Source organism: Octopus sinensis, linkage group LG1, assembly GCF_006345805.1.
Source record: "Octopus sinensis linkage group LG1, ASM634580v1, whole genome shotgun sequence".
NCBI classification, from domain to species: domain Eukaryota; kingdom Metazoa; phylum Mollusca; class Cephalopoda; order Octopoda; family Octopodidae; genus Octopus; species Octopus sinensis.
The window spans coordinates 14,224,644-14,243,786 of record NC_042997.1 but is presented as its reverse complement, the minus strand read 5'-3'; the positions used below and the strand labels follow the sequence as shown (position 1 = coordinate 14,243,786).

At 34.1% G+C, this 19,143-nt stretch overlaps 1 protein-coding gene across 2 annotated transcripts in view; it reads left to right on the top strand.

Moving 5' to 3' along the window:
• LOC115213018 (small nuclear ribonucleoprotein-associated protein B) overlaps positions 1-19,143 on the top strand; it is a 36,168-nt gene that overhangs the window by 13,358 nt on the left and 3,667 nt on the right. Inside the window, exons 5-6 of one of the 2 annotated variants that reach the window (XM_029781920.2) lie at positions 1,743-1,757; positions 16,763-16,873. In XM_029781920.2, coding sequence (XP_029637780.1) covers positions 1,743-1,757; positions 16,763-16,873 — 126 coding nt within the window. The remainder of the gene's footprint in view (positions 1-1,742; positions 1,758-16,762; positions 16,874-19,143) is intronic. The other variant, XM_029781928.2, reaches the window with a different exon arrangement.

Below are 19,143 nucleotides of genomic sequence, written 5' to 3'. Positions count from 1 at the left end.
TAAGGTATTCCAGTCACGACCATCTGGTTTTTTTCCCTCCTTCCATGCAACAGTGTATCTAGGATAGTATTATCCATTGTATCTTTTTTTTTTTTTTTAAAGATTTTAATGTGTAATTTGAGGTAGCTGCTGCTATTTCAAGTCTTTCGTATGTACAGTTTTAGTGTTGGGGTGATGGTAAAAAAAAAAACCCAAAAAAGTCATTACCTTTAGTTTTAAACTATTGAAGCTAACCATCTGGAATATTAGAGTTTTCTTTTCTTCACAGTAATGGAAATATATATCTTTCTGAACCAATACGTATAATTATACTAACTGTTCCTGGGTACACAACAAAGACCAGTAAACGATTTTGAAGGGAGGTTACTCTGTACACGATTATCTCCCATTTTACAATTTTACTTCAATTTTGATAAGTCAGACTTGTTGGGACAGCATTTTATCTTTTTTATTTTTTTCCCATTGTTTTGTCATTTGTTGTCTTTCTGTTATCTCGTTCGTGCGATTCTGTTTTTGGTGATCAGCTTTCACCACTTCTCCCATTTTCTTTTTCCTCTGCAGATTTCTTCCATTTGTATAATTTGGCACATTTCTCATGCTCTTTTTTTCTCCTCTCACTTCACATCTATGCACTAACATTACATATTTTACTGGAGTGGCATGGCTTTTCTTGTGAGTCTGCCTGTGATCTTACTGCATCTCTTGCGCATGCTTATTTATGTCTGGTACACAGTACAGAATTCTTACCTATTCCTTTTCTACATATTGAGAATGACCATGGCAGCTGAGATCTGTGTTCTTTTCTGCTTACTAAAATTCTTGTTTTCGTCAGGTTTACTTTGAGGCCTCGTGATTCTACGATTTGCTTCTATATTAGGCATTTCTTTTAATTTTTCAGTAGATTCATCTAAAAAACTTGTCAATGGCACATCGGAGTTCCCATGGACAGCCAGTCTTCTTATGTCATGGAGAACTATGATAAACCGGAAACTGATAATTGAGCTTTGATGGACACTTATCTCACTGAGCTCCTTTTTAATTCTCACTTTGCTGATGACATGGGTTGTACAGCTGTAACAAACCATCCACCTGTTCTTAATTTTGTTAGTAATCACCTGATAGCAGAGCATGGTACCCTGTCAGAAGTTTACTTCTGGTTGAGAAATGCTAAATACAGAGCCTTACCCTTAGCTGAGGACATCTGTAGTTCTCTCATTCAGAAGAGAGCATTGGTGCACAATTAAACTCTATATCATCTAAGCTCTCTTCAAACAGTTACTGCAACTCTTTACTTTTTTTTCACAAACAGGTCCAGTGTTTTGCTGCTTCTGTACTTGCTTATTTCTATGCCATTCCTTGAATATAACAATTTACCGTTTTATCTGGTGTCTCTGTCCCCTAGATATTTCAGTGACTATCCCTATTTGTCTGGCTTCTTTCCCTCTGTTCATATCCTTAATTATACTTTCAACTCTGTTGTTGTCAAATTCAATAGCTTGTCCCAGTGATATGTCTACTTAAAGTAGATCCCCTCTCCTAAGCCTTTCCATTCAGCTGTTTCTTGTATCATTTCTGTGTTTCTTCTTGGTGTCTGTGAATGTGAGTATGCTGTTGTCATTCTATACAAACTTTTCCCCAACAATGTTTTGATTTTGCCCCTACACATTGTTTTGCAATCCAGAACATCCCATACTCTCGTCAAAGAACATGTAATATATTTCTTAAAAACTTATATTTTCCAGGATTTTTACCTATAGGTAAGATAACTTAATTGATTAGGAGTTGATTTTTGTTCGTTTATCTAATACATAAAATCCAGTAACTCGTTGAATTAACACCTTTTCATTATTATTATTTTTATAAGTTGAGTAAACTTTTGTTAAAATTTCAATAAATTGGAAAATACTAGAAAATCAAACTATTTTTAAAACTTGTTTTTATTAAAATGGATATTTCTCAAAATTCATCTTTAAGTGACTAAAAATTTATGTCTTAGAAAAAGTTTGATATTCAGTTTATTTCATTTTATTAATTTTTTAATCGTATTTATTAATAAATGTTAATCTTACTATTAATAAGTGTACCAATGCCAATGAGAGTTGTCTGAGGCATGGTTATTTCTTCTTGATGATGATGATGATAGTTCCAAATTTTGGCACAAAAGTGGGAGTGAGCTAGTTGATTATATTGACCCCACTATTTGACTGGGGTCAAGATATTTTATAGATCCTGAAAGGATGAAAAGCTAAGTTGATCTTAGCATTTGAACTCAGAACGCAGTGAGCAGAAAGAAATTCTGCGAAGCATTTTGTCTACCATGCTAACAATTCTGCCAGTTTACCTAATAATAATAATGGTAATAGGAATTATTATTATCATTAAGGCAGCCAGCTGGCAGAATTGTTAGCACTCCTGGCAAAAGGCTTTGCAACATTTTGTTTGTCTTTATGTTGCGTGTTCAAATTCTGCCTAGATTCACTTTGCCCTTTATCCTTTTGGGGGTCGATAAATTAAGTACCAGTTGAACACTAGGGTCAATGTAATTGACTTAATCTGCTTCCCTTGTGGCAAAATTTGAAACTATTATTATTATTATTATTATTACTACTAATATGGTGAGCTGGCAGAAGTATTAGCACACTGGACGTAAGGCTTAGCAGCATTTCATCCATCTTTCATCTTTTTGGGGGTTGATGAAATAAGTACCAATCAAGTACTGGGTTCGATGTAATTAACTTTCCTCCTCCCGTAAAAATTGCAGGTATTGTGCCTTTAAACGAAAAGATGGTGAGCTGGCAGAATCGTTAGCATGCCGGACAAAATGCTGAGAAACATTTTGTCCATCTTTACGTTCTGAGTTCAAATTCTACCAGGGTTGACTTTGCCTTTCATCCTTTTGGGGTCGATGAAACTGTAACATTGGGGCGATGTAATCAACTAGTCCCCTCACCCAAAATTTCAGGCCTTGTGCCTTTAGTAGAAAGAATTATTATTATTATTATTATTATTATTATTATTATATTTTATACTTTTGATATTATGGTTGTTGTGGTTTGGCAGTAATGAAATTTGGTTTCAGTTCTTAGTTATAAGTATGTTAGTGATTTCTTTTATATGTTTGAGAAAGACTTAATTGCTATAACTGCAATTAACTTTTTCTTCTTCTATATATAACCATTATCTTTAATGTTTATAGCTTTTATTTTATTACAAAATTATCACAAAATGAATATTGTCCTTTTTATAATCATTCTTAATGCCCAAATACTTTGTTTTATAACTCATTCAAATGTGTTGCAGTATTGTCTAGTTAAGTTTAAATCTAAATTCTGTTACTCTCTCTTTTTACTCTTTTACTTGTTTCAGTCATTTGACTGCGGCCATGCTGGAGCACCAGTACTTATTCTATCGGTCTCTTTTGCCGAACCGCTAGGTGACGGGGACGTAAACACACCACCATCGGTTATCAAGCAATGCTAGGGGGACAAACAGTCACACAAACATATACACACACACTTATTTATATATACATATATACGACAGGCTTCTTTCAGTTTCCGTCTACCAAATCCACTCACAAGGCATTGGTCGGCCTGGGGCTATAGCAGAAGACACTTGCCCAAGATGCCATGCAGTGGGACTGAACCCGGAACCATGTGGTTGGTTAGCAAGCTACTTACCACACAGCCACTCCTGCGCCACTGTTGCGATAGATTTTTATCTTTTTTAAATACCATTATTATAATTTGATTCATTTAGGTATTTTATAGAACAATTACCACATTGTGTAGATGGACAGTTATTTAAATGTTATATTAAAATAAATGTTATCTACATATAAAATAAGGTTTAAGGTTAAGAAAAGGTATCTTAACCCATTATCATTTAAATTAATCCCCTTTATTATTTAAATTATCCAGCCCAAATATTCTTGTTTTATGTTCAAACTAGTCAGATCTGGCATCTCACATCTACGCAACAATGTCATCCTGAAAATAGGTGATCACATCATTGAAATCTGAATGTTATGATATTATGCATGAGTAGCAGGTGATACGTAAAAAACATAAAAGCACCCACTGCACTCTCGGAGTGGTTGGCGTTAGGAAGGGCATCCAGCTGTAGAAACTCTGCCTGATCAGATTGGAGCATGTTGCAGCCATCTGGTTCGCTAGTCCTCAGTCAAATTGCCCAACCCATGCTAGCATGGAAAGCAGATGTTAAACGATGATGATAATTCAAAATAATGTGAATAGTTAAGTATTACATTCGACAGAATAATCTGAATGCTAAAGGGTTAATCTATACTTACCAATCTTCTTAAGACCACTCTTGGTTTTGTTCCCAATCTGTTCCAAATCATTTGTCACTCCACTGCTCGGGGTTCTTATTCCAATAAGTTTCATGGTGGCATGAAAAAATAAAGCACACCGCACATGCTGTAAAGTGGTTGGCATGAATAAGAGGGTCCATCTGCAGAGACCATGCCAAAACCACTAGAGTACAATGAAGTCTTTGTACCCATTAGATCCTGTCAAACTGTTCAACTCCTGCCAGCATATTACTTGGACGTTAAATGATGATGATTATTATTACATTTATACTTATATTATTTATATATGGTTAAATGTAATATTTGTATTTATATTAAAATCTTAATCTTGTTATTGTATGAATGATAATCTGATGTTTTAGTAGAGAAAAATTTTATTATAGTTTTCTATAAGAATCTTGACCTCAAAAATTCACTCTGAATTCTTTACTCTCATCATCATCATCTGTCCGCTTTCCATGTTAGCATAGGTTGGTAAATGCAGTGTTAGTAGTAGCAATGCAGTTTATTTGGTAGCTTATAATTCTAAAGCCCTTTCGCGGTTGATGTAGCCTTTTCTCTTTTACAGATTAGTAAGAATATGTACTATTTAAGTATGTAAGAGCTAAACCCAAGCTAGGTCAGTGCAGACTAAGGACTTGATCTCTGTAAAGTCATTGTCTTTTTGTTAACTTTTTAGCATTCAGACTTCTTTGTCAAATGTAATGCTTATTTATTTACATTGTTTTGAATTAATCATATATTATCTTGTAGCATCATGATTTCAATGTGAGGTTATATTTTTAAAATGATGTTGTAGGGTAGGTATGATAGGTTGGATCTGGTCAGTTTTTGCATAAAACGCACACAATATTTGGGCCAGTTTTGGTTGGTTTAAAGGGTTAAACATTTCTCTTATTTTTGTATCATAGTCATCATTTAACATAGTTTTACTGTGTTGGTTTGGAGTGCCTCCTGGTCTATTCAACCTGCTTCTTTACTAGACTGATAGACTTGAAGAGAGAGAAAAGGAGTTTGAGTATATTGAGTACATAAATTGCTTTTTTGCACTTAAGAGCTGAGTAGATCATGGGTATACTCATTTTGATTGTCCTCACTCAGCTTTTATGCATTAACGCTTTCGTTACTATATTTCTGACCAAAATACACCCCTTATGTGTTTCAGTTAATTTCTAACGTAATCATAAATTTAGTCTGGTTTCATTAAACAACTATAACTTTTTTATTTATCAATATATTAACTTGAATTTTGGAAGATAATTTAATGAAATGTTCTCAACCAATTCTATACTATAATTTTTGTCACAAAGTGACTCTAATTGCAGGTAGATACAGGTAAATTCAACAAAATATAAAATTATTAAAATTTTGTTCAAACATCGCTATAGAAAATGGGTTACTAGCTAATATTCAATTGGGTATACAACAAAATTTTACGATAGAATTTGTTATTCTGGGTAACTTTCTGATACCCATAATAATATTTATGGCAAAATAGGCCTTAATTTCATTTAAGGTTGTGGGAAATAACAAACTATCCTTTCTTTCACTTTGTTTACGTTTAGCGTAACGGTTCGTTTCTGCCGTAATGATTTCAAATAGGCTCATTCGAAAAAGTAAAAAGAAATAGTCTAAGGCTTTACTCTTCTGGGAAAGTCTGTGGCTTGGTCCAGTTTTTTCAGAAAAATCACCGAAAGAAACAGTTTTTAAATTTTCACTCCATTCAAGTGCCAATTCATTTTCTTTATCGCTGTCGGAGCTCTCGGATTCACTGTTTTCACTTTCGGAAAATGAAACATCGGATTCATTATCAAATACCGCGTGCTTTTTTTTTTTTTCAGTCATAGAGTTAGATTTATGAAGGTCTTCAGTAGAAAATCCTTCGAATTCTGACTCGCTGCTTGATATAATGAAATTCGTATCCATTTTTTGTCAGAATTACAAATTTTGAAAACACAATAGGAACAAATTTCGGAAAAAAATCTCCCAAAATTCACGGAATTAAAATTACACTTCGATTTTTGTACAAAACTGTAGTTGAACTGTTTACGAAGTATAATATGTGTTTTCACGCATGTAATAGAGATTTGCTCTGATATTCTCATTTAAATATGAATAGGTAAATTCGGGCGGTTTTGGGCGGCTTGGTCACATTAACCAAAATTTTTTTCGGGCGGTTTGGTAACGAAAGAATTAAGGTATTATATATAACTAGCAGTATCGCCTGGCATTGCTCGGGTTTGTAAGGGAAATAACTATATAAGCATTTTTAGAGAGTTATATAAAAAAAATGCATTAAAAATGGAAAAAAATTGATGGTAAATTTTTTTTTAAATCGTTGACTCATTGTAGACATTTTTAGAGAGTTACTTCCCCTATATAGTAGCGAAAAAATGCATTAAAATGGAAAAAAATGATGGTAAATTTTTTTTTTGAATCGTAGACTCATCGTAGACGCGCGCTAATACCCAGACGGGCTCGATATGAATCACGACTATAAGATACCCGCTTTTGGTTACACTGCACCGCAAAATGTGGGAGTAAGAAATCTAAATCGTAGGAGACAGACACAACTTCACTTTTATATATAAAGATTATGAACTAACTTTATTGAGTTTTAACTCAATATGAAATAGATACATCTCTCTAGTTACCTGGCATAACAGGTATTTCTTCTACTTGTTTAACCCTTTCGTTACTGTATTTATTTTGAGATGCTCTGTGTTTCTTTCTATTATTTTAAATATAACAAAGAATTTAGTAAAATAACTTAGTTATCATTAAGCTAGTGTTAGGAATGTAAATTGTGACTAAGGCTTGGTGGAATATTTTAATTCAAAACTTATGAAAAACAAGACATTTTACCACAGAGCCAGAGCCGGTTTTGGCCAGGTTAGTAACAAAAGGGTTAAAGGAAGAAGACAAGATCAAATGGCAGCTGTAATATACCAGTAACATACTTTAGTATATTACTGGTCATCATGTTCATCATCACCATTATCTATCCCATTGTCACTTTTGGTTGCTTTAGAAACTACCATCTTTTTATCACTTCCAGCGTTGCTATGTGATCTGGCACTATTTTGGTGGTGTCCTGTGGGCCTTTGGTTGTATTGTTCATTTGTTGTTGTTCAAGTTGCTAATATTACATCTGTGTATGAGCAGGCCTTCATGGGTCTACTTCACAATATTCACTCATACTAGTGGGACTCAATCATCATCATCCTCCTCCTCATCATCATTGTCATCATTCTAATCATCCATGTTATCATACTTTGATCATTTATCACCACCAGCATTGTGCAGCTGTTTTTTTTTTTTTTTTTTTTTTTCCATTTATTCTACTCTTGCAGTATTAACAGCTGCAGGAGTTCTTGCCTTGCCTTCTACTCATCTTTGCTACTCCTCACTGGCTCTCCACTCCTCTGTTGATGTCTACAGGGGTCTTCAAGCGTGGAAAGGGGTAATGATGTCTTGTGGGTGTTCTATGCATAAGGAGCATGATTACAGTTGTGGAGGTCATGATAATGATGGCAGTGGTATTTATAAAGAAGGAAAGTACTCAGAACTTTTCCTCTCCACTACTCTTACCACTACTGTAAAATCTCTGAAGCCAGTGAAGGAGTCTCTATGTGGTTGCTTCATTTGCAAGAAATAACAGCCAAATCTTCAAATTACACCCTTACTGGATGTTAAAAAACATGCTAAAAAAAAAATGAATGATAAAAAGGAAATGAATGTTAAAAAATATGCTAAAAAACAATGAATTTTCCTAGACTATGATAACATAGTCTAGGAAAAAAATGGAGTGGTCTCAGTTGGAATGTCCTTGTTAAGAGGTTTGCTCATTTAGATGATATGCTGTTAAACATAGCTGTCATTGCTATTGTAATTATCACCACAACCATCTCCATCACTATCATCCTTCCACTTCAGATTTTTTTAGTTTTAATCATTTTCTCTCTTTTGCTTGTTTCCTTTTTTTTTTTTCCTCTCGACTGTTCTATAAAAAAAGTCTGTTTTCTCTATAAACTCTCATACAGCTTCATCAGTAAGTGTGACCAATAATTAAATAAATAGATAACCAAAGCTTTTGTCAACTTTATCCACTTGCTTGCTTTTGCACATTTCTACTGTCTGACTTTTCTTTGGTTTAATTTGATTTATAAATGGAGATGATTTTTTTTTAACTTCTAAATTTTTTTTTTTTTAATGCAAAATATTGACTTATTAATTAATCAAATCAGGTTTGGTAGTTGACAGGTGAGAAACAGCAGCAATTGACAGCAAATATAGATTTAGTTTGCTGGAAATCTACTTTAAAATATCCTAATTATAGAGTGGTGTTGGGGTATGAATACACACACTTACACACACATACATTCAGACATGCACACTCATTTATATACACACATATGCACAATGTATGTATGAAATGTACGAATAATTTTTTGGAATAACTTGATTTAATTTGAAATTTATTTACAAAATCCATTTAAAAATATGATTTTAATAATTAAATTGCTTGTTGTTGTTGCTAGGGATTTTATTTATATTTCTTTTTCCTCTTCAAAAGTTTTGAAAATATTTGATTATGGTGAAATTTCAATGATTTCATTAGGAAAAATTTCAACAAGAAATTCATTTTCAGAAGATTTCAGAAAAAAAAAATCATCAAGAAAAAAAATCAACACAAAGATAAAGAATATAAAATCATATTTTTGCTCATATATCAAGTGTTATCTGTTTTTGTATCGTTAGGTTTTCTTATTTTAAATTCAAATATGTTAACTATTTTTTAAACATAAATTAAAATTTAGTGTTACTTATAATTATTCATTTTTTTACATGAAACTTATTTTGAGATTTACAATGTGTATGTGTACTGAGTGTACTTACTTAAGCCCTTTTCTCCCTATGGAGTATTGGTCATCAATGGCTTTTCTCCACAGTTCTTGACTCTGGGCTGCCCTGAGGGAAGGCCTTCCTCTCCCAGCTGTTGCTGGTTTTGAATTGTCATTGATGCTTCTAGAATTTTGATTGTTGCTTGGTAGGGTTGTTGGCCCTATTTAAACCTATTTTTACTCCTGAGAAGAGGTGATCCATATTAATCTGGCCGCTATCCTTTGGCTTGTTCAGTGTGGGGTGGTGGAGTAGGGACTACCAAAAACTTGCACTCCACTAGCATATTTCTTGGTTATGGAGCATGCATGCCATCTCACTGCAATAAGGACTGGATCTTGTAGTGAGTACTGAGTGTACTTGTGTACAATATACACAACAGACATTTAAAAGGTTTTTCCCCAAAAAATAAGAAGTTAACCTTGCAGGCCCTATAACAGTTTTCTCCACTTTGAATTGTACTCATGAGGTTATCTTTCTGAAGCAATATTTTATGGCCAGGTGCCCCTTCTGTTAACCATTTTAGTTCCCTCTTACACATACCTATTCTAAAACTGGACCACAGACAGTCATTGTACAATATGTATCATTATCATCATCTTTTTAATATCTGTTTTTCCATGCTTATTTGAGCAGGACAATATATTGAGGCAGATTGTCTATGGCTGAATGCTCTTCCATTTGCCCAAGGCAATATTTCCCCATAGCCAGACATGTTTTCACAAAGTATTGGAAATGAATGCTGTAGCATGTATGACAGTGACACTCGTATTGCAGTTATCATGCGATGTCAAGACAAGGAGACACAAACATGTACATGCATGCACACACACAGATGCACATACACACGCACCCAATGAACTTCTTTCAGTTTTTTTTGATCAGATCCACTCAGGCTTTATTTGAGTGCTTGGGCATTTCTACTATATTTCTAATCTAACCCTGGACATTTCTACTATAGTGTAGGCCTAAGGTATCAAGGTGTCATGTAGTGGGACTGAACTTGAAGCTATTTATGTAACGCTTTGGTTTTACAAAATGGAATTTCTTCAGAATATATCTTTTAATGGAGCAACCATGTATCTCCTCTTCAGCAAGACACCTGTTCTTGTCTCTATCATAATTTAGCCTCTCATCACCTGGCATAAAGCCACCTCCCACAATATTAGTTCCCACTTAGTCACAGGGTCTTGTCTAGTGGGTTATTTGGTGACCTCACTGATGCTGAGCACCCTGTACACTTTGTAAACTGATCACCCATTAGGCAGGACATCTTGCCATAGAACCCATGCCAAAGCAGATACAGGTGTTTGCTACAGCCCTCTGACTCATCAGTTCCTGTTGAACCATCCATGCCAGCATGGAAAACATGTTTAATGATGAAGGTGTTAGTGTGACCTAAAGTTCTGTTAACATGGTCAGTGATTAACCCTTTAGCATTCAGATTAATTTATCACATGTAATGCGTATTTATCCACATTAAAAAAAATTAATCATATATTATCATGTAGCTTCAAGATTTTAAAGTTGTGATTGTTTATTTTTAGAATGACATTGTAGGGTAGGTGGGAGAGGCTGGATCTGGCCAGTTGGAACATAAAACAAGTAGAATATTTGGGCTAGATATGGCTGGTTTAACCCTTTCGTTACTGTATTTATTTTGAGATGTTCTGTGTTGCTTTCGTTTACTTTAAATATAACAAAGAATTTAATAAAATAACTTAGTTATCATTCAGCTAGTGTTAGGAACATAAATTGTGACTAAGGTTTGGTGGAAGATTTTAATTCAAAACTTATGAAAAGAAGACATTTGTACTCAGAGCTAGGGCCGGTTTCAACCGGGTTGGTAACGAAAGGGTTAAATGCTAAATGGTTTAAATACTAGAGGTGGGAAGCTGGCAGAAACGTAAGCACGCCGGGCGAAATGCTTAGCGGTATTTCGTCTGCCGCTATGTTCTGAGTTCAAATTCCGCCGAGGTCGACTTTGCCTTTCATCCTTTCGGGGTCGATTAAATAAGTACCAGTTACGCACTGGAGTCGATATAATCGACTTAATTCATTTGTCTGTCCTTGTTTGTCCTCTCTGTGTGTAGCCCCTTGTGGGTAGTAAAGAAATAGGTTTAAATACTAGACTTTCTTTTTTTTTTAACTTTGATTTTTGCATTTGTACCTAATTGTTTGATTACACTATGTTGTAGTTTCTTTACCTCACTATTTTAAAATTTCTTTTGGATGGACATCTTATCTGTTAAAGATAGCGTCTTGTCCCAAGAAATCAAATCTGGGAAACCATTGTTGAATTGTATAATTTTTGATGCTGATGTTTCTTCATAATGGCATCTCTAACGTCAGCTGAGTTTGTGACTTGTTACTGGATGATAACTTTTATGACTCTGTCTGTATGAATGTGAGAGCATTCAGGTTAGCAATCTGGAATACAGGAAACCGTTTTAGCATTTTTAGCTTCCCTACTGCTGTTACAGTTCATCTAATTGTGTGGGTGTATGTGTTTTCATGGCTTATCAATAAAACTTGATCATCTTCTCATTAAAAGAAACAACAACAAAAACAAAACAAAAGAGAGTTCAAGACTTAAAAAAAAAAAACACAACAGCTATATTGCTGAAAATGAATAAATCACTTGCTATCATATGTGTTTTGTTGCACATGATAGCTTTTGGCTTGGTGTTGGTGTGGCTTTTAATTTTAGTCTGTTTTGTATTGAATTTATACTGTACTTTTCTTTAAGGATTAATATTATATGATAGCAAATTTGTTTAATATAATTTTGGAGAGAGCGAAAGGAAGAGAGAGAAATAGAAAGTCTCTTGGTTATGAAAATCTGACTATGAGGTTAAAAACAAACCTTAAATTGCAAATATTTATTTATAATTTTCTTTTTCCGAAACATTATTTGTTTCTAATTTTCTATCTCTGAAGGGGTTTTTTTTTCCCTTCTTCTGACATCCTTTGTCTGTACTGCTTCATCTCTCTCTACTTTCCTTTTGTATATATCCATTCATCAAATCAACATAGTATTTAGATGACTCAATTGGGTTTTCGGTATTCAATTTGTGTATATTTTATGTTTCTTTAAAAGAAATAAATAAATAAATAAATATATGTATGTATGTGTGTGTGTGTGTGTGTGTGTGTGTGTATATATATATATATATGAATTTAAAGGAAAAGTTGAAGAAAAAAAAATTTTTTTTTTGGTTTTTGTTTTTCTCTCTCCTCTCCCAACACATTTATTGTTGGTTTGTTTCATTAAAAATTTCCATCTGAGCGAAAAATAATAGAGAGAAAATGATATAAAAATGAGAAACATTAGAAAAATATTGCCATGAGTTAAATCGGCGATATATTGCAAAATTGATTCATATATTGTCCTTCTTATGTCTTCTTGTTTGAATGGACATCAGTTTACTTAGGCATGAAATCTTCTAGAACTGCTTCTTCATAGAAATGCTTTCCTCTGTAGTGTCTTAGAATATGCCTGTGTGTGTGTGTGTGTATATATATATATATACACACACATAAATATACATACTTGCACACATGCACTCATAGGCACGGCTACACACTCAGTTTGCTTCGTTAAATTTTGTTGTCATTTGTTTTGTTTTATTTCTCAGTGATAAATGTTCACAAGCAGTATATTTTATGAATTATATTTGAATGTGTTGTTATTGTTATTATTGCTGTTGTTATTTAATTTCTGTCTCTTATTTGTGTTCTAAAACTTGCTTGCAGATCTATGAAAGTATAAGTTAGCCGTTAGCTCCTTAATTCTTTCATTTGACTTCCAGATTTTTGTTATTTCATGAAAAGGAACTTGCAAATAACAGAATATTTCTAGATGTTTTTCTGAGATATTTCTCCAGCGTACACTGACACTTCTATTGTCTATTCTTCTAATATTTCAATCTACTTTTATTATTTAATTCTCAGGCATCTATCTTGATATTGGAAGAGTTCTTCAATTGCTTCTTTGTGTGTGTGTGTGTGTGTTGCATGAAATCTTAGTGGTGCTAAGTGAAATGTAGAATAGTGCACAAACTCACTTTAGTTTCTTGAAAGATGTAGTTTTGAATTGTGTTACTTGGTTTCTTACCATTCCTTTATTTCACTTGCACACTATTCCATTCTGTCTATCTACCTAGTGTGTGTGTGTGTGTATATATATATATAGCATGGAAAACGGACGTTAAATGATGACGATTTTTTATATATATATATATATATATATGATGTTAAATGATGATGATGATGATGATATATATATATAAAATATCTTTTTATTTGTTTCAGTCATTAGATTGGGGTCATGTTAGGGCATGGCAATGAAGAATTTTTAGTCGAATGAATTGACCCCCCAATACTTATTTTTTCAAGCAAGCTTGGTACTTATTCTATCAGTACTTTTTGTGAACCGCTATGTTGTGGGGACATAAACATCAACTGTTGTGTAGTGAAGCCTGTCATGCACACGTGCACACTCACACATACATACACACACACACACACAGTGTGTGTGTGCGTGTGGTAGGCTTCTTTCGGTTTGCATCTGTTAAATCCACTCAAGGCTTCAGTCAACCTGAGGCTGTAGTAGAAGAAATTTTTCCAAGGTGTCACTTGGTGGAATTTGAACCTGGAACCATGTGGTTGAGAAGCAAGGTTCTTACCACACAGCCATACCTAGTACATGGTCAATGGCTTGCTATAGAAGCTCATACAACTATTGTACTAACAGGGCATGAAACTTACCGTGACATGCATTTAAATCCCATTTATTAAATGATACCCACACACATGCATACTCTCACTTCATATCTCCCCCTCTCTCTTTCTCTCTCTCTCTCACACACACACGTACGTGGCAAGCTACCATATCCACTCACAAGGCTGTCTGGGGCTGTAGTAGAAGACAGTAGGGTGCCACTCAGTGGGACTGAACCCGGAACCAAATGGTTGGAAAGCTGTTTTTTTTTAACTATACAACTGTGCCTATCGTATATATATATATATAAGCACAGGCATGGCTTTGTCGTAAGAAGCTTGCTTCTCAAACATGAAGTTGATTCCTACCGTGTATCACCTTGGGCAAGTATCCTCTTCTATAGACTCAGACTGACCTAAGCCTTGTGAGTCCATTTGATCAATGGAAACTGAAAGAAGCCCATCATCTATATATGTGTGTGGTGTGTGTGTGTATATATATAATATATATATTATATAAAAGGGCTTAGTAAAATAAATTACTTTGCCGCATACACTGAACTCATTAGAAATAGCGCTAAAAACTTTTTTAAAGCTATTTCAATACTAGTTCAGCAGATCTTCGAAAGGGTATGTTCTTTTTTCATGTTTCCAAATCCAAACCAGGATTTCTGAGCTGATGATAGAAATGTTTTTTGACTAATCTTGAAACGTACGTCTCAAATAACCTTAGCATTTGATTTTTCGATGTCCTTACCCCCAAACTTTTGTGAGTTGAATTAAGCAAACACTATATATGAGAGAGATTTTCTTTAAGTATTAGACTAGCTTTAAAAAAGTTTTTTAGCTGCTATTTCTAATGAGTTCAGTATGCGGCAAAGTAATTTATTTTACTAAGCCCTTTTATATATGTAATAATTTGAATTCGCCTGAATGTTCCCTTTGCATACTGAACACTTGGTGAAATTGATTAATAATTAATTAATTTTGCCCTCAATTGTTGAAATATATATATATATATATATATATATATATGTGTGTGTTTGTCTCCCCACCACTGCTTGACAACCATTTTTGGTTTGTTGTCCCTATAACTTAGTGGTTCTGCAAAAGAGACCAATAAAATAAGTACCAGGCTTTAAAAAAAGAAGTACCGGACTCAGTTCACGTTTCAAGGTGATGCCCCAGCATGGCTGCAGTTTTATGACTGAAACAAGTAAAAGAAAAGAGAAAAGATTATATATATCATCATTATTTAACATCTGTCTTCCATACATGCATGGGTAGGATGGATGACAGGAGCCAGCCAGGCAGAATAACTACCCTAGGTTACTGTGTCTATGTATATATATGCGTACATACAAATATTACTAAGGGTACAAGTAAGTGCCAGCATTGTTAGAGTTAAAACAACACTTAGCCATGAACAGAACATTTTCTGTTACAAAAGGACTAATCTATTGATTGACAAGGGAGACAAGCTCCCTAAGCAAGTGAGGGTGCCATATCACAGTGATTTTTAGGTCAAATTAATCCTCATCATTGACGCTACCCCATTGCCCCTGGGCAGTTGATAGATAAGTGCTTTTGTAAGAGAAAATGTTCTGTTCATGGCTAAGAGTTGTATTTCTAGCAATGTTGGTGCTTACTTGCACTCATAGTTACTTTTAGTAACGTCTATACTTGTGCCTTTTGGTTTTAAATTGTGACTAGCCACTTTAATAATTCATGTATATCTTGTTGCTCACACATGACCATCATCCATCTTTCTTTTCCTCATGTGACCATCTTTATTTTTCTGCATGATGTTCTAAGGTCTGGACGTCTTCTATCTCTCTCTTCTATTTGTATCTCTCTTGTATCTTTTTTCTTTTCAAAGAAAATATTTCTCCCAGCTTTCACTATTTTCCTCTCATTCTGGTCTAACAATCCGCCATTTTTGTTTTCGTTCGGTTTCCTTGTATATCTCCACTGTCCTGTTTTTGTTTCCAAATTTGACCCTTCATAAATCCAAAATTTTATTTTGGAATTTATGTCTTCGAAGACTCATTGTCATTGAATGCTTGAAATGAGGAGTTGATAGACAGCCGACAACTAATGAAGAGTCGTTCTCCATGTTACGTGTCTTTTCCATTTTTTTTACTCTTTTTGTTTGCGTATTTAACTTGTTTGATTTCATATTTCATGTTGTTTACACAGTTGGTGACGTTCTGTACCCATATATGCACATATATATATAAAAAATCAAAATAATCAACAGGATATCTTGTTGCTTATTTTGATATTATTCACCTTACTTCGAGCTGTGTGGATAATACTGGACTGACTTGGTGCTTCAGCTTAATTACCTAATTCAACTGAATCTCAATTATATATATATATATATATACATACAAAATAAGAAAATGGAGGAATAGATAATACCAATTCATATAATTTATTAACTAATTATTTAGATTAAATAGGAACATCCAAATCCAACAGAATAATACAGAGTAAAACAATATACATCAATAAGTAAGATAATACCATAAGAATAATACATATAAAATGGATCTTACAGCTGTTTCAGCCTGTAGATAAGAGTATCTCATTATGAATGAATTGCATTGCAATTCTTAGCATTTATGTATTAGCCTTTCTGGGTACTTTACTGGCAGTATATTGGATAAATGATATCCCATAGTGGGTTACACTCATAACCCCTATCTCACTTTATATATATATATAGATATATAGTGTGTATTGGACTTATAGGCAATAACTTTTTCTCTTGTTAATGTATTGATGATTTATCTGTTTCAGCTCCTGCTCGGGGTGCTGCACCTCCTGGAAACATGATGATGGGAATGCGAGGGCCACCTCCAATGGGACGTGCTGCACCACCTCCACCTGCTATGAGAGGACCACCACCAGGTATTAACCCATTTCAATTATTTTTATTTCATTGTATCGTGTTTTGTGTGCTAACATAGTGTAAATTGCATGTGTCTTTCTCTCTTTTGATGTAAAGGCAGAGTAGTTTTGTAGAAATTCAATATGGCTCCAGATACCATGACACTTCTGCTGGTGTCCCTGTGGTCATCCAGAGAAAACATGTTGAAAAGAAGCTATTAAGCACCCTAACCCTTCAGCATTTAAACCGGCCATATCCGGCCAAAAATATTTTACCTGTTTTATGTTCAAACTAGCCCTATCTGGTCTCTCACACCAACCCTACAATATTGTTTAAAAAATTAACAGCTACCTCGTCAAAATCTCATAGCTACAAGATAATGCATGATTAATTCAAAACAATGTGGATAAAAAAGGATATAATGCGAACACTAAAGGGTTAAAGCAATTTTAACAATAGATATTGAGATTTACTGAGCTTGCACGCTTATCTTGGAACAACTGATTCTGTGAAACCAACTTCACAATGTAAAGTGTAGATGTTTGCATGGTGCTTTGCTCTTGTATATCCTAGAAAATAAACAAATTTCCTTGTTTTTATTTTAATGTATTAGTTTATGGTACTCGGAGCATTATTTACTTTTTCAACTGTAAACAATATTGTTACCGTATTAGCAGTGATAGAGCACATATTTAACCACAGAAATATAAAAACAAAAAAAAACAACTTAATCATTTTTTATTCATAAGGGCTGTGATTTGATTAAGAATGTATCATTACTTGAGCAACAAGTACATATGCACACATACACCAACTAGCTGCAGATTCCTGGATTTACTCAAATTAATGATCTTAGATGCAAACAATTTTATGCACTTGCACTGAGCATAGTTCCCAGGCATGGGGTCACTGCACTGTGAAATACTCCATTTCTGGCAGATGTTGCAACCATACATATCATGGTGCCCATTAGTATGCTTATTAATAGGCAAAAGGCAAACTACTTAAATTATTATGTAATTAAAACTTGATCAATATCAGTAATTATGAATCTGTTTATTATTGTTGTAGAAAAGGTTCCCTAATTTTGCGTATTATATGGAAGAGGCTTTCATTAACCCTTTGTTACCGTATTTATTTTGCGATGTTCTGTGTTTCTTTCAATTATTTTAAATATAACAAAGAATTTAGTAAAATAACTTAGTTATCAAGCTAGTGTTAGGAACATAAATTGTGACTAAGATTTGGTGGAAGATTTTAATTCAAAACTTATGAAAAACAAGACATTTGTACTACAGAGCCAGAGCCAGTTTCAGCCAGGTTGGTAATGAAAGGGTTAAATAGATTGGTGGATTTAAAGAGAGATGGTCATTGTTGCTGTTGAAAGCGGGTTGATTATCATGCTAAGACCAAATAATGTTATTATACTCATGGCATCATATACTTTCTATTGCATTTAGCACTGGTTGCACCCATAGAGGGCTATGTGATTTGTTTATCTCTTATTTAAAACCTGTAAATATCACCAGCTCTAGGTAGCTATTGATTCTGTTATTGAGAGCAAACAGTTGTTTGCTTGACCTGCTAAAAACAGCAGCTATTTTTGCTTAAAAAGAGAAGATGGGATAATGTAGTCTTACATACATCCTAACTGGAAAATCTTTGATCATGTTTGCTCAGTCTTTGCTGGCCTGGTGTTAAGCAATCGGTATGAGATGATTTCAGAGGAAAACCATTTGTATGATGAATATTCTTTTTTTAATCTTACTATAAAATGTTTTAACGTCTATTACAATTGTGCACCCTTCCTTTGTTTTTTGTTTTTAAATTTTGACTTCATCATTTAACATCTGTTTTCCATGGGTTGGACAGCCTGATAGGAACTGGTAAGACAAGGGGCCACACCAAGCTCCATTGCCTGTTTTGGCATGGTTTCTATGGCTGGATGCCCTTCCTAACACCAACCGTGTTACAAAGTTTACTGGGTGCTTTTTACTTGACACCAGCACCAGTGCTTTTTATGTGACACTTGGTTTTGAGATCTCAATTATATTGTGGTTGGCGGGTCTTCTCGAGTACTGCAGTGTTCCACATATCTCAGTCCTCTGTCATCTCTTTCATAAGGGCCAGCTGTACCTGATATTAACATTTTTAGATTTAAGTAATAGATTTCTTGGTTGCACTCAGCTTCCACTTAGACTGAGTATCCTTTGCTTTTCTTCCTATTTGAGTTTTGGCTCTAAATATTAAATGCAGTCCTTCACCCAATGAACTTCAGTTCCATGGAATT